Below are 16,098 nucleotides of genomic sequence, written 5' to 3' on the forward strand. Positions count from 1 at the left end.
GAGATGGTTTGGATATGTAGAACGAATGAGTGAGGAAAGAACGGTAAAACAAATTTATGAGCCGAATGTTAGTGGGAAAAGAAGCAGAGGAAGACCGATAAAAACATGGCGCGATCAGGTATGCCAAGTACTTGAAAGTGGTCAGGTTAGGAGTCGTAACAATCGGCGGGTATGTATGAGGAGATGCATGAACCTGGAAGAGGCGAAGAATGTATGCAAGGACAGAGTGGTGTGGCGCTCTATTCTCTCTGCCTACCCCTGCGGGGAAGCGGCGTGATGGTTAGTCAGTTAGTTTTTTTTTTTTTTAAATAATATATCAATATGATCCATAAAGTTAATGCTTTCAATATTCAAAACACATTAAACGTACTTTGGTGGGCAACTATCGATCCAAATATGTTGAAATAAAACGCAAAAATAACTTATCATTGTATAAATGTATTTTCATAATATTATCGTTATTTTTCTCACAGACAACAGATTATTCACCCTGCGGATGATGAATCAATAAATATTATAGCTGTTTCAACTTGAGATAAAGCATTTATAGTTTTATACGTACGAATTTGCAAGTCTGTGCATCCCGGGACCTTATATGGATTTGGCATTTGGCTGGCTTAAGTTATTACTTTACGCAATTGTGCAAAGCTCATAATTCTACAGAATATATTGATCATCCAAAAGTATAAAAACGATAAATGCTTAGTCTCGAGTTCAGTTACCTATAGTTTTAATGTAAATTATCTAGGTACATATTAAAATGGTTATAAAATATTGTGTTCAGATCCGAGATTCTTAAAAGGTTACACATTTATAGGTGAGTATGGGCTCGGTATGAAATAAAATCATTTTTTTTTACTGGTAGGCAGTTAAAATATTTAACCATTATTATTATTATTGTTTTTATATTAAGTAGTATTGTCTTTTTTTAACAAAACAAATACAAAAAATGCAAATTCTTCTACGAGTATACATATTTGTATATAATAATTTAAACAAGATATTCATTTGATATCGTTTTCATTTATGCATGAAACAATTTTTTTTTTAAATACATATAATATTTACTTGTCCGCATATGCGAACATATGAACAACTTTAGCATCCGTATTAAAAAATCATGTTTATATTTGACCTAGTTACTAAATTCCATGAAAAATAAGGAGGCTGCTCCCTATTCATTATATCCCACCAAATCCAAACAAAAACATCCAATTCATAAGTAATTTACTATCGCTCTGGAGTCTGAAGGGATGTATCCAAGTGTCCAATAAAAAAAAGGATTTAAATATCATGATGGGCAAAGATCAGCGTTTTTTTATATGGATTTTTCATCACTGTCGAATACTAACAGGATTTGAGAATACGGACATAAGTAAACTTATTTCAATATAATAATAATGTCTTAGGTATAATTGTCCAGTCAAGAAAAATACATTTATTCTAAGGATGTTTCACAGAAGCAAAGCTAAAAGTTATATCTACTAAATAGGCAAAACATGAGTTTTATTTTTTTAAATTCAATTCGACGTATCGCACAAAAACAAAGTTTTCACAAACAAAATATAAACTGTTCACGATTTTATTCTAAGGCCTTGATATTCTGATAAGTTATTTTGCAATTGTTATATAATATAATCTTAAGTACTAAGGACATAAAAATAGCAACGATCTTTAGAATCGCGTTGCGATTGTTTCCATTTTAATATTTTCTACAGATTCATTTTTAGTATTAAGAAGCATGTTTTGAATATCTGAAAAGCTTCTAGATTTAGTTTCTGGTACAACCTGAATCATCAGAATGAATGTACATAATGTAAGGACTGAAATGCCCCAAAACACACTAGATATTCCGTAAGAGTCTTTTATTATCTGAAACAATTTGGTTATTAGGACACCTTGTAATCCGGATATAACGGAAATAAGACAAATCGCGATTTCTTTAACATTTGAGGAGAACAATTCTCCCAGTTGTGTGTAAGGAACAGGCCCTAAGCCGAAAGCAAAGAATACCTGAAGACAGTTTATAGCAATCACAGGAGTCCAATTAGCACTGGGTGTGTTTTGCAACAGTTCGGTTCGGATAACATACATGTATGTTCCCAGAATCCCTGTTGCCATTGTACATCCCACGGTGGATATCATCAGAAGGGGTCTCCTTCCCCATCGATCGATGAATAATACTGATAGGAATCCAGCCGTATTCCCAATTACGGCCGATATCATCACCGCAACCTCCGCAGGTATAGGAACTTTGGCTGCTGCATAAATTTGCTCTTGATAAAACGTTACGACAATTGCACCGCAAACATTTTGCCCAACGAATAGCAAATTCACAATGCCTAAAGCTTTCGGATTCGGTTTCCTCACAAGCTGTTTACATCCTTCGATCAAACTTAAATTTTCACTCGCGCTTTCCTTTATCACGTCCAATTCTTCGTCAATCACATTTTTGTTCGGTTGTCTTCTAAGCCACTCGATCGACTTTTCAGCCTCTTTTTTTCTATTCAATCTTATAAGATAATACGGAGACTCGGGCATAAATAGCATAGTCATAAATAGTAACGTTGGAAAAATTAAGGAAATTTCTGCCATCACACATATAGTAATGTACGGTCCAATAAAACAAACGAATAATGCACCGATACCCATGCTGAAAGTGAAAAATGATAAAAGAGCTCCCCTGTTGCGGTTTTCTGATATTTCTGCTATGTATATAGGAGTTGCAGTTTGTCCAATGCCGACAGCAAATCCGGATAAAAATCTTGAAGAATATAACCAAGTAGGTCCTTTCGCGAAGATTATTAATAGAAACCCAATTAGGTAAGGAAACGCCGATAAGGTAGTCGTCTTTTTCGGTCCTAGATATCTGGATAAGTATGACCCAATTAAAGGTCCTACGGCACAGCCGATGGGAAGGAAGGCAGCGATCCACGAGGCTTCACTGTCGCTCACCACGAATGGACCAACACCAGATTGAAGTATGGCAAGAGACGGGGAGGACCAGCCAAAACATATTCCAGCAGTGAAGAAATTCAAGGACGCTGTTAAAAAAAAAAAAACATGATTATAACAACATTTTGAGTGTGCCCAAATACTCGTTCACAAATCTGTATTTTCTCCGATTAGGAGTTTTTTTTACATCTCAATAAAAATCAAGAAGAATATGGAAATCTGGGTATTTACAGGGCTTATAGTTTGTCATAAGCTGGTTTAGTCATTACTTTACATATGTGCAACTTTTCCCATTCTACCCATGATTGACAACCACACAGTCTACTCATTTTTTGGAACTCTTATGTGTATCATTAATCTTATGACGCTGTACATATGAGTTCACAATAGGCATTTATGTTGGATTGAGAAAGCATGTTTGCGGTGCAATTGTTTAGCAGACCCTTTTTTGGTTATCTGCAAGTGTATGCAAATGTATGGAAACACCTTGCTTGCATATTCTTCTTCATGTATGTTGAGATGTCAAAAAATATGTAAACAATTATTTTTTGACCGTGAGGATTATTTATCAAATTATTTCCTATATTTGGGAAGCATCTTTTCTAGGGATGGTGAGACCGATACATATATAAAAAGGAGAGCACGTTGAACGATTTTTTTCGCAAATCATGAATGATTTTTTTAGGAATATTAATAAGCATACCAATATTAAGGCATACCAATATAAACTGGCTTTAACAGCATTTGCCTGTTATAAATTTATAACTGCAGCATTTTTTTCGTGAGAAACTATGATAAAAGTAACAAGATAATGTTTACATTGCATAAATAGCTACTCATTTATAGTAAACTTGCATTTTATTATCAGGACACGTTTCTTTTTGCGCACTTTTATTTCCTGTTCTAAAGTCTAAAATCAATTATTTATTACTTCATCATTATGCAAGAGGTATCTATTATCTGTTTCGAACCCGGGAAATTAATTTGCTTTATGTTCGATAACAAAAGGCAATAATTAGATAGTATTTGACGTGTAAATATAAGGAACTGATAATTTTGATTTATTTATTTTGTCCGTATTGTATAATGCATTTATTAATTGATTTGTTTTAAACTTTTTGAACGTAAAATATATCAGTGGTTAGTTTACTGGTATTTTAAATCTACTTAATACTTATTCTCTGCAATTTTTATTCTTATTAATAAATAAACACACTTAATAAAGTTTATCGATGGCCAAGGATATTTTATCAATCGTATTTAATCGTATTTTTTATTAACAATTCATATAAATAAAAATGAAATCTTAATAAAAATTGAGAGAGTTCTTGGCCTTATTACGTATTTTATTATTTAATTTATGCCAATGAGAACCGAGTGAGGACCCGTTACAATATTATAAATAATGGATCTTTCAACTTTTTTTAAATCATAAAATGTATCGTTTTAATTATAATACTTTCATATATTTGTCGCATTCTTTTTCTTTCTTTCTTAAATTACAAAATAAAATTGCCATCATTATCGATATTTTTTTCATCTTTTATATAGATTTTCAATACCCCTTTATATAATACAAATCTAAATAACTCGACACTGGCTATAACATAAGAAGAATACAAATCTACGCGTGTAGTTATTTTGAATGAAAATATCGGATGATACAATTTTTAACATCGACCACATTAGGATTTTTATCTTCCACTGAGTGCTCATTAGATCTAAATAGACGATAATAAAAAAGAGCAAGGTCTGATGAGCATAAAGGGTGAGGTATGACATTCATTCGAAGTCTAGGATTTTTTAAGGGGACATTTATACTGAAAGAGATAGAATGCTGTCTTGATGCAGTATTACTCGATTTCGGTTGACTAAATATAGCCGTTTTTCTTTCAGCTACAGACTCCTTTCAGGAGTCTCTTCAATTGACTACAATTATCTTATGATGTTATTGTTTTAACCGGTTTTAATGATAAGTTGCTGGAAAAAAATTATATACCAAATTCAAATAAATAATACCTGATATCACAGCTATCCATTGAGGCCACTGTTTGTTTGTATTAAGCTTCTCTTCGTCAGGACAATATTGGTTTTTCAAATCCATTTTCTTTACAATTATATGGAATTTATATTTCGATTTTTCATAAAAACAACACTTATCTCCACAATGTTAGTAAATTGAATTCAAACGCAAAAATTTCAGTTTTGTAATTCATTCAAATGTCACTTATTTTAAAGCCATTTTGGCATTTACATTATTTACGATTTGTACTATTTTTATAAAATGTTATGTTAGATTTATGTTGGAATAATATGAACACTTTATTTTAATAAATATTTCTCAATCAACTCAACTTTTAATTTAATTCTGTAGCTTTCATAACTTTTCACATATTATTTTAACATGTCAATGTAAATTATAAACTTCGATTTGTCACCGCGAACTACAAGTTGTGCCAAGATACCAAACAACACAGAAATGAACTCCTTCGAATATAAATGGAATAACATTTTTTAATTAATAACATCCAAGACGAAATGCTGATAAGTAAAATTATTTAAAAAATATACACAGGGAGTAATGCTTCATTTATAACACAATGATTGTTTTATCAGCAGTTTGACCATATTATAAGAATATCACGAGTACTCGACTGACAGGACCAAACTAACGCATTTCTTGGAAGTTGTGTTATAACAACCAAATATTACTGAACGCAGTATGGTCAACGCAAATATTTAGAATTACCTACGTACATAGATACTAAATAGTGATAATAGACACTAAATATCGTTACTTCAGAATCAAAAACTTGTATCTGAATCGTTGCAAAAAAAAATATTAAAATTTAAATCTGTATAAAACAAATGTAAATGGTCATTTGTTCAAAATTAAAAATCTCTTCAAGTTATCGACTTATTTGTTTATTGACGAGGCTTTGAAGTATGTGCGTGTTTTTACATTTTTTAAAAATAAAGAATTATAAAAAAAAATTAAATGTTTTTAAAACTTTTAACCTTGAAGTAAAGTGTTAATGCATCTATGTTCCATATAGAGTATGCATATTTTAAAATAAAATAAAAAGATTGTTTATTCAAAACCTAAAATTTCCTTAAGTAATACACTAACTGCTTTGAAATTTTAATACAACTTTACATTCGAATTATAAATACTTACCTGTTACAAATGTTTTTAGCTGTACCTAAAAATACGGCAATGGAAGCGCCATCTGTTGAACCTAGAAACAATACATGACATATCAAACATCTCCCATGGTGGACAGCGTGCTTCTTGATAGCTGCTGTCACTTTGCATTTTCATCGTACACAATTGCATTGTTGTTTCACAGATTTTTGAAATGTTTATTGCATCGCAAGCTCTTTTTAATATAACTTATTAGAGATGTATGCTTTTTTTTTCTTATTTATTAGAATGATTTTCATTGTTTTGGATTCGGTAGATTTTTTTTCATCGCTACATAAGCATTGTGAAATCTGAACCGTTTGACTCATTACAATGTGATTATCAATATTTTAAATATTTATATTGATAAACTATGAACCTAAAATTGATAGGTAGGTATTTTTTTTATGCATTACCGACGACATTATGTTATATGAGGACGTACTCGAGTAAAGGAATTTGTTTATTTAGGCGAAAAATAACTTGTTGGATGTTGGATGGTTAGTTGAAATCAGAAAAAGTAAGTCGGATAAAACAAGCAAGAATATCATTCAATAAGAAATCCAAAAAAGGATAATCACAAAACATGAGTTTGATTTAAATGTGAGTTTAGTTTAAGAAATAAATTAAATCTCTAGTCTGGATATACACATATATATATATATATATATATATATATATATATATATATATATATATATATATATATATATATATATATATATATATATATATATATATATATATATATATATATATATATATATATATATATATATATATATATATATATATATATATATATATATATATATATATATATATATATATATATATATATATATATATATATATATATATATATATATATATATATATATATATATATATATATATATATATATATATATATATATATATATATATATATATATATATATATATATATATATATATATATATATATATATATATATATATATATATATATATATATATATATATATATATATATATATATTTCTTTCTTATATATATATATTTATATATGACACCCAAGCCGGCTTCTTATGATAGTGGAAGGCATGTGCGAATGCACAAACTATATGGGCCAAATCATGTTTGACATGCATTGTATGCTGAGTTGAAGAGACGAGCGCAGGATAGATGCGGCAGGAGACTGTCCATGAAAGAAGCAAACCAATCATCTCTTCTTTTTTAAATCCTTATTCTCACTCGATGGTGCATAGAAAACTGCATCTTGTCGCAGTGTTATCTTGGTATTACTTGCATGATGCTAAGGTGAATGGTGCACTGAAATCAAGCAAAAAAAAACCATTCAGTGAAATTCAAACTGGCAGTGCACAATGGAGTCCTGGTTCCAACCTTAATATATGAAACTGATGCGAAGAGATAGCTAAACAAGGATGAAAGTTGACTGAGTGCTGTCAAAATGCGATCTCTCAGACGAATGTGCGGCAATGAGATGAAGGATGTCGTTATTTTGATTTTTTTAAGTATTAAAAATGGCATGAAATAGATAGAATAAATCATTATATTTGCAAATATTAATAAAAAAATCTTAAACATAACTATTGTTAAAGTCAACTTTATAAAAAAAATCTTATTATTCTTTACGTTAGCCGTTATACTTCGAGTTTTAGTGACTTCTGACCTTACCGCTCTTAATTTGACTGTTATCTTTCTTTGATTATTTCATAGCAGAACATTTTTTCCTTATGATTGGTAGTATAAACAACCACGTTTGTTTGATTGATAAAATTATTTTTAAAAAAAATATGTAATACTATAATGTTCAAGCTAGGTATTTGAGTGCATGGAAATTTTACTACTGCTACTGCTTTTATATTTTTGTTATTATTTAAATAATTATAGTGCATGGTAAAATATAAAGAATTATGCCTTTTCTTGTGTTATCGGATCATTTGTTAGTTCATATCTATGTAGATATCACTATTTAATGATGTTAGTATTGATTAGCAAATAATGAATGAGCTAAGCGTTTAATGCCATAATTGGTATAATATGAACTAATTCAAGAACAATGTTTTGAAATTGGTTCATATATATATATTTAGAACTTTCAAGAATTTGAGTAGTGTCGTTGTCAATAAAAGGTAGAATTGGTGAATGTTACACGTGTGTAAACTGATCACTTAAACCAGCCTATGACGGTCGTCAGCCCCGTAAATGCCCAGACTTCCATATTCTTCTTCATCTTTGATGAGATGTCAAAAATTATACAGGAAAAGTTGTATATTAAAATATTTTCATGTTATTTTTGACATCTCATCAAAGATGAAGAAGAATATGGAAGCCTGGGCATTTACGGGGCTGACGACCGTCATCGGCTGGTTTAAGTGATCACTTTACACACGTGTTACATTCACCAATTCTACCCATTATTGACAACCACACTACTCAAATTCTCGGAAGTTCTATATATATATATATATGAACCAATTTAGAAACCTTGTTCTTGAATCACTAGAACTTCACTAGAGACATCTATTGGTGAAATGTAAGGAAGCTTTTTACTAAGCAGAAACTCTTATATTAGTATGTGAGGTCCGAATCCTGGATTATAATCACACACACGAGAAACACCAGAAAATACCATTTTCATTTTTATTATTTAAGCTTATAATTTGACCAGATAATTTATTTACAACATTTTGAGTGTGTCCAAATACTTGTTCACAAAATCTGGATTATCTCCAATTACAGGAGTTATAACTCCTGTAATTGGAGATAATCCAGGTTTTGTGAACAAGTATTTGGACACACTCAAAATGTTGTAAAATATTTTCGTTATTTGTACAGCGCCTATCATTCCAATTATCGCGCTTAGCGCTTAGCTCATTCGTTATTTACTATTTCTTAAACTAAGCCTAAGACATCAATAAACAGAGATATCTGCGTAGATATGAACTAACGATTGACCCAATACCAAAAGATAAGTCTTGATCCTTTATCTTTTACTATGCACCATAATTAATATGCAAGTATACTGAATTAATGCATTTGTTTATTCACCAAACATTCCTCATGAATCGGTTTTACGATCATGTTAACAACGTTGTAAAGATAATTTTTGCTTACTTCGTTTTAGAAATAAAAAAAAAATAAAAAAAACAAACAACAAAAACAAATTAACATTTTAGAAAGACTAAAGACAAACAATTACTAGAGTTACCATCACGCGGGTCTTTGCAGGGATTGGCAAAGAGGATGAATGCCACACACGTCTGTCCTGACTTATCTTCTTAGCTTGCTTCATAACCATACATTTAGACATAAATGCCCTTCGGTTCCATAGACTTTTTACAAAAGGAAATTCTAAGTTCAGGTTGATCTGATCTTGCCAAGCCTTTTTTTAATAAAATGCATTTTTATTGTAATTTTAGCCTTGGGATGGAATAACAGTAAAAATATAACACATTTCAACGAAGTTTAGATAACATTACCTTGCCTCATTCGTTAAAAAATATGCAAATCAATTTTCATAGTTAATTTTCCAAAAAAGACAAACAGTTTAAAAATGCCGAATTCGTAATAAATTGATTCCCAGATATTATATAGAGTTTAAAATATATTTTGATATAAAGCGTTACATTTCTTAATTAAATCGTATTTAAAATATAATTGTATTGTGAAAATTCAATATTCAAACCAAAATAAACATTTAAATTATATTAAAGTTAGTTAGAACAGTCGATAGATGTCGCACACTTTTGCCGTCGTTTTCTTTAAGATATATTGTTATTTATATATCGCTCACTCCTTTCAAGAACGTCATAAATCAAAAATCGACAATTTTCAGTTGTGCATGTTTTTGAAATGCCCAGAAGATGAACTATATCCCAGCGAAAGAGGCATATTTTTAACTTAATATTTACCCGCTACAGGGCAGAAAGTGTGGTTTTTGCATTTGGAAGAAAAGGTGTTGTTTAATTATTTTTTTTTAATTTACAATTTTTTTCAAATGGAGGAAAAACCTTCAGGTTTTACCTAAAAAGATCTGTTGCGCAGTAAAAAGTTCAATAAGTGGCTTGATATTTATTTTTAATACATTGTGTTATATTTTTAAACTTTAAAAACGTTCTCCTGAAAAATCAAGTATTTTGATTTATGACGTTCTTGAAAGGAGTGAGCGATATGCTATATCCATTTCAAATAAGTATACCGTATATACAGCATGTAACATTAATATATTTAATTGTGTTGCTTATTTATTAGTAGATAATTATTGTTTTAATTGATATAAAATTCATACCATAAATTCAATGTAACTTTGTTCGATACCTTCATAATAATATTTATTAACTGTGGAATAAAAATACCATCCACTATAAAGGGATAAGAAAGTAGCAAAACTTAGTATTTTTGTTATAAAGTGTATTGCAATATGTAATGGATGAAAACAAGCAATCCATAATTTGAAACTCACCAAAATAAAAATAAAAAACAACAGATTTTTTTAACAACCTATATATTTTTTTATAAAAATGACATGTACGAATCAATTATTGATACATTATTTAACAAATTTATAGTTTAAAATATGATACATATTTGTTGTATGTTTATAATATAATAGTGATCATTGTTTAAAAATTATAAGCATACATAATATTCTAAATTAATAATCCTAAACCGTTTCCCATAAATATATCTGTATTTTAATCACGAATTTAATATTCTGAAGAAAGAAGCATATTTTGTATTTCTTTAAAGCTTTTTGATTTGGTTTCTGGAGTTATTTTAAGTATGATTGAAAATGATAAGAATGTGAGACCTGAGAGCCCCCAAAATACTACATTTATTCCGAATGCATCCTGCACTATTTGAAATAATTTAGTTGCCAAGAAAAATTCTACTGAGACAATAACAGATGAAATGCAAATCGCTAGTTCTTTGATGTCTGCTGAAAACATTTCTGCTAGTTGGGTTGAGGGAATAGGGCCAAGACCTAGAGCAAAAAAAACTTGGAGAGTAATCAAAACCACCAGGGGAGTCCACCTTATACCAGGAAAACTCCAAAGCAATGAATTTTGATCTAAGTAAATGTATGTACCAAGTATCCCTGTAGAAATACCACATCCAAATGCAGAAAGAAGAAGCATTGGCTTCCTTCCCCAGCGATCTGTTAACGTTAATGATAATAATCCTACAGAATTTCCAATAACTGCGCATAACATAGCTGCAACTGGCGCAGATATGGGAACATTAGCTTTTTGGTTAATTTGTTCCATATAAAACATCACTACTGTAACTCCGGAAGCATGTTCTGCAATAAAAGACATATTCACAATTCCAAAAGCTTTGGGATTAGGTTTCTTAAAAAGCTTCATGCACGATTCGAAGAAGCTTATATTCCCACTAGCACTCTCCTTAATTATGTTGATTTCCTGAATGAGGACTATTTCATCCTTTTGTCTGCGTAACCACATTATTGCTTGAACAGCTTCCCTTTCTTTATTTAATCTTAAGAGATAGTATGGAGATTCTGGCATAAATGGAAGTGTTGCCAATAGTAGAACAGGAAATATTGTAGATATCTTTGCTGTTAATTTAATTGTTAAATATGGACCTATGAAATAAATCAATAAAGCACCGATGCCCATAACAAAAGTGTAAAATGAAGATAATGCTCCTCTGTTTCTGTTTTCAGCTATTTCAGCGACGTACACTGGGGTTGCTGTTAATCCAAAGGAAATTGCAAAGCCTGACATAAACCTGGAGCAATATAACCATGCTGGGCCGTTTGCGAAGTTGATGAGCATAAATCCACAGATATAAGGAAAGGCCGACATGATTGTTGTTTGCTTAGGACCAAGATATCTGCATAGATATGAACTAACAATCGATCCAACACCACAACCAATCGGTAGGAATGCAGCAATCCATGAAGCTTCGATGTTGGTTATCGAGAAAGGACGATGATAGGTCTGAAGTATTGCCAACGACGGGGATGACCAGCCATAACAAATTCCTCCAGTGAAGACGCTTAATGAAGCTGCGAACAAAAAATACATGGGTAACCTCTCAAGTATTTTTTTTTCAGTTTAAAGTTTAAAGGTTTTGAGGTTAGAGATTAAAATAAAACATGGAACAAAGGCAAAATGAAGGAATGGGTAAATGAGCAAGAATTAATTATATGAGAAATTAAAATAGTTTAAGTTCTAAATTCTCTCTCTCTTTTATGTGTGTATATTAGGTTAAAATGGATAAAAACAGTAAAAATGTATGCGAAAAGAACTCCACCGACAAAACACACAAGGTGGGTCTCTGCAAAAAATATTTTTAATTTTTTTATAATTGTTCTTTAAATAAATGTATACTAGTTATGATAATAAAAAATAAATAAAAATATGTATACATACATATATATATATATATATATATATATATATATATATATATATATATATATATATATATATATATATATATATATATATATATATATACATAAATATATATATATATACATATATATATACATATATACAATATATTTATATATATATATATATATATATATATACAATATATTTATATATATATATATATATATATATATATATATATATATATATATATATATATATATATATATATATATATATATATATATATATATATATATATATATATATATATATATATATATATATATATATATATATATATATATATATATATATATATATATATATATATATATAAATATATATATATATATATATATATATATACACATCAATAAAAGTATGTTTATGTTCTAGGATACTAGAGCGATAGGCTAATGTATACTTTTAAAAGATGACTTTTGAACTTGTGATCTCATTTCAATTTAATTTCAACCATACCCAGTCTAATAAATTTAATAAATATCATATTCATTCATGCCCTAATTTCTTTTATTTATTTGTTAAATAATCAAGAGAGGATGATACTATAATATAAAGATAGTGCTTAATATAAATAAAATTTTGTATGTTTTTTGACATCTCAACATAGTTGAAGAAGAATATGGAAGTCTGGGCTTTTCCAGACTTCCATATTCTGTGAAGTAAGTAAAGCGATCACTTTACACTCGTGTAACATTCAAATTATACTTCCTTTGATTGACAACCACACTTCTCAAATTTTGAAAACTTCTAGATATATTGATCAAATTTGTAACTCGGTATATGCGAGTTCACAACAGCCATCTATGTTTCGATAAGGAAAACTTTTATTAAGAAGATACCTACTATTTCCATTTGTATGTGAGGTCTAAATCTTGAATTATATTCACATACTTAAGAAACGCTTGAAAACATGATATTTAATTTATTTTGGTTTATAATTTAACCAGTTTTTAAACAAGATTTTTCGAATATCAAAATTTGCATTACCACAACCAAAATAAGCATCAACGTGGAAAATTTATGAGGCAAATGTGGTAAGTAATAAGCAGAGAAAGACCGAGAAAAGCATGGCACGATCAAGTACAAATGTATGTAAAATACTTGAATGTGAAATACAAATGTATGTCAAATACTTGAATGTGGTTAGTTCAAGTTTCGGAATAATCGGCGGGTATGTGTAGAGAGATACTTGAATTTGGATGAGTCGAATATTGTTTGCAAAGACAGAGTAGTGTGGCATTTTATTCTCCTTACCTACCCCTACAGGGAAGCGGCATGATGGTTGTTAGTTCGTAAGTTTGTTAATAAAAATGTACGGTTTGCAGTTCAAGTTTACTTTTCATCTTATAAATGATATTCAAACCCTAATATCGGAGTCATACAGGAGAAAGTGACCATATGCATTTTTTACAAAAACGTGATCATTGACTATTAGATATCTTAGTAGCTTTATACAGAGCTCTGAATCTGAAAATCCCAAAGGATCATTGACTTGGAAGTATAATATGGTGACTTGTTAAAAATGACTAACTGTATTGATATTTATTTTTTTGCCAAGCAAAAGTGACGTAAATGGCCCTCCTGAACATTTTACGTTTTGTTAGTAAGTCACTTTCTCCTGTACGACTACGACATGTTTAAGATCACTTGACATGTGACATCAATAAGTAGTATTTTTTTAAATGTATTTTTAAATGCTATTTTTTATCTCACCTGAAAAAACTGCAACCCATTGTGGCCACTGCTTATTCGAGTTATTTTTTTCATCATCCTTTAACAATTTTTCATTTTGATCTTTCATTGCACTCAAAATATATCGTATTTAAATTAAAACATTATTTTATTGCACCAACTATCTGTGTTTTAAAGTTTGTGTATTTATTTTATGTATTGAAGAGTAATATACACTTATAAATCACAATAAAAAATTAAATGAGAATATATCAAAATATGAACATGATGATAACGTGATGGTGATACAATGAAACTGCTGGTATACCCTACGCAAAATCTGTGTTAGGATGGTGTCAATATTTTCAAATACTTGCGTCAATCATAAATTGCTTTATACATTATTTGTGTCGCCTACTTTCAAAATCCGCCAGATCCGTGTGAGTCGATTTTACAAAAAATGCAAAATTCTCCGGGTAACATTATTGTTTAAAAGATTAGTCTATCTTTAGATAAAATGTTTTGAAATAGAGATTTTTCCCCCTTTTTTTAGAATATATTCAGTATTAAAAAAAACACAAGACACAAACCGATAATGACGTCATCTTAATTTTTGACCTATCCCCGATCTCTGATTGGTCAATATGGGCCAGAAGGCAAGTCCCATGAATATAGCTGAATTTAAAATACAATGCTGTTTTTAAGTATTATTAGCAGGATTTTCAAGTAAACAATAAAACCCATAATTGGCATTCCGATAGATACTCCTGACCAATTTTACGACTCCTGACCAATTTCAAGAATTTTAAATTCTTGATCATGTATATTCGGTCTTCTTCTGTATCTATTTCCTACTATATTCACCTCATAAATATGTTTTACCGTTCTTTCCTCACCAATTCGATTCACATGCCCACACCTTCTAAACAAAATTTTCTAAATGTTATCGATAATGCTTGTCTCAGCCTTGAAATCTTTTTATTAGAAAATCTGTCATATATCATTTTACTCACATTTTTCTGAAAGATCGCATTTCAATAACATTCAGTCCACTTTCATCCAAATTTTGATAACCCTATACCATACATTAGGGTTGAAACCAGGACTCCGTTTTATGTTGTCAGTTCACCTTTGACTATTAGGTTTTTTTGCTATGACTCGAGGAAGTTACGTGTATTCTATGATTACCATTTATGATATTATATGATGTATATGATTAGGTATGTTCGATGCAAGATTGGTCTACGATGTTATTTAAACATTGAATTAATATAATAAAACGATAGATGTTTCATCTCAAGGTGAGATAAATGATAATATAGATATGTCATTTCAAGGGTGATAATTTAGTGTCTGATAAAAAAAATAACTGGTGAAATAAAAGCATCTATTTCTTTATTATTATTTAAGGTAAAAAAAATTTAACTAATCCGGAATCAATCTCACCTATGTATATTCAATCGGAATAAGCTATATACTTTACAAAAATAACTGAAATAAAGGACCACCGCACCGTCAGTCACACTTCCAAAATCATTTTTTTTATAGTTAAGAGAAATATTTATGTTTTTATTGCTTTCACAAATATTTCAATTTCATACTATTTCTGCGAGCCTAAGGTATCAAATTGTGGTCGAGTGGGTCAGCAACCACGGGACCACAACCCGACAATCGAATAACAACGAACATATTTGTGTCACCAGAATCCAACAACTTTGCATACATACGTCTTTTACAAATTAATGCAATATGGATATTCAAAAATGGGCAAAATAGCAAGTGATCACTTAAGCCTGCCTGCCAAATGCAAGATCGTAAGAAACTGAATGATTAAACTTCCATCTCCTT

The 16,098-nt window shown here is 29.8% G+C and overlaps 1 protein-coding gene across 1 annotated transcript; it reads right to left on the minus strand.

Moving 5' to 3' along the window:
* Positions 1 to 418: 418 nt before the first annotated feature.
* LOC148305168 (facilitated trehalose transporter Tret1-like) lies at positions 419 to 5,625 on the minus strand. The gene is made up of 2 exons (XM_088267117.1): positions 4,975 to 5,625; positions 419 to 3,044 (listed from the first exon to the last, which is right to left on the minus strand). The coding sequence occupies exons 1-2, from the start codon at positions 5,057 to 5,059 to the stop codon at positions 1,675 to 1,677; spliced, it is 1,455 nt and encodes a 484-aa protein (XP_088123243.1). The 5' UTR covers positions 5,060 to 5,625; the 3' UTR covers positions 419 to 1,674.
* Between the last annotated feature and the right edge of the window lie 10,473 nt (positions 5,626 to 16,098).

Source organism: Brachycentrus maculatus, unplaced genomic scaffold (genome assembly GCF_059751285.1).
Source record: "Brachycentrus maculatus isolate JH-2025_06_01 unplaced genomic scaffold, ASM5975128v1 h1tg000283l, whole genome shotgun sequence".
In the NCBI taxonomy this organism is placed as follows: domain Eukaryota; kingdom Metazoa; phylum Arthropoda; class Insecta; order Trichoptera; family Brachycentridae; genus Brachycentrus; species Brachycentrus maculatus.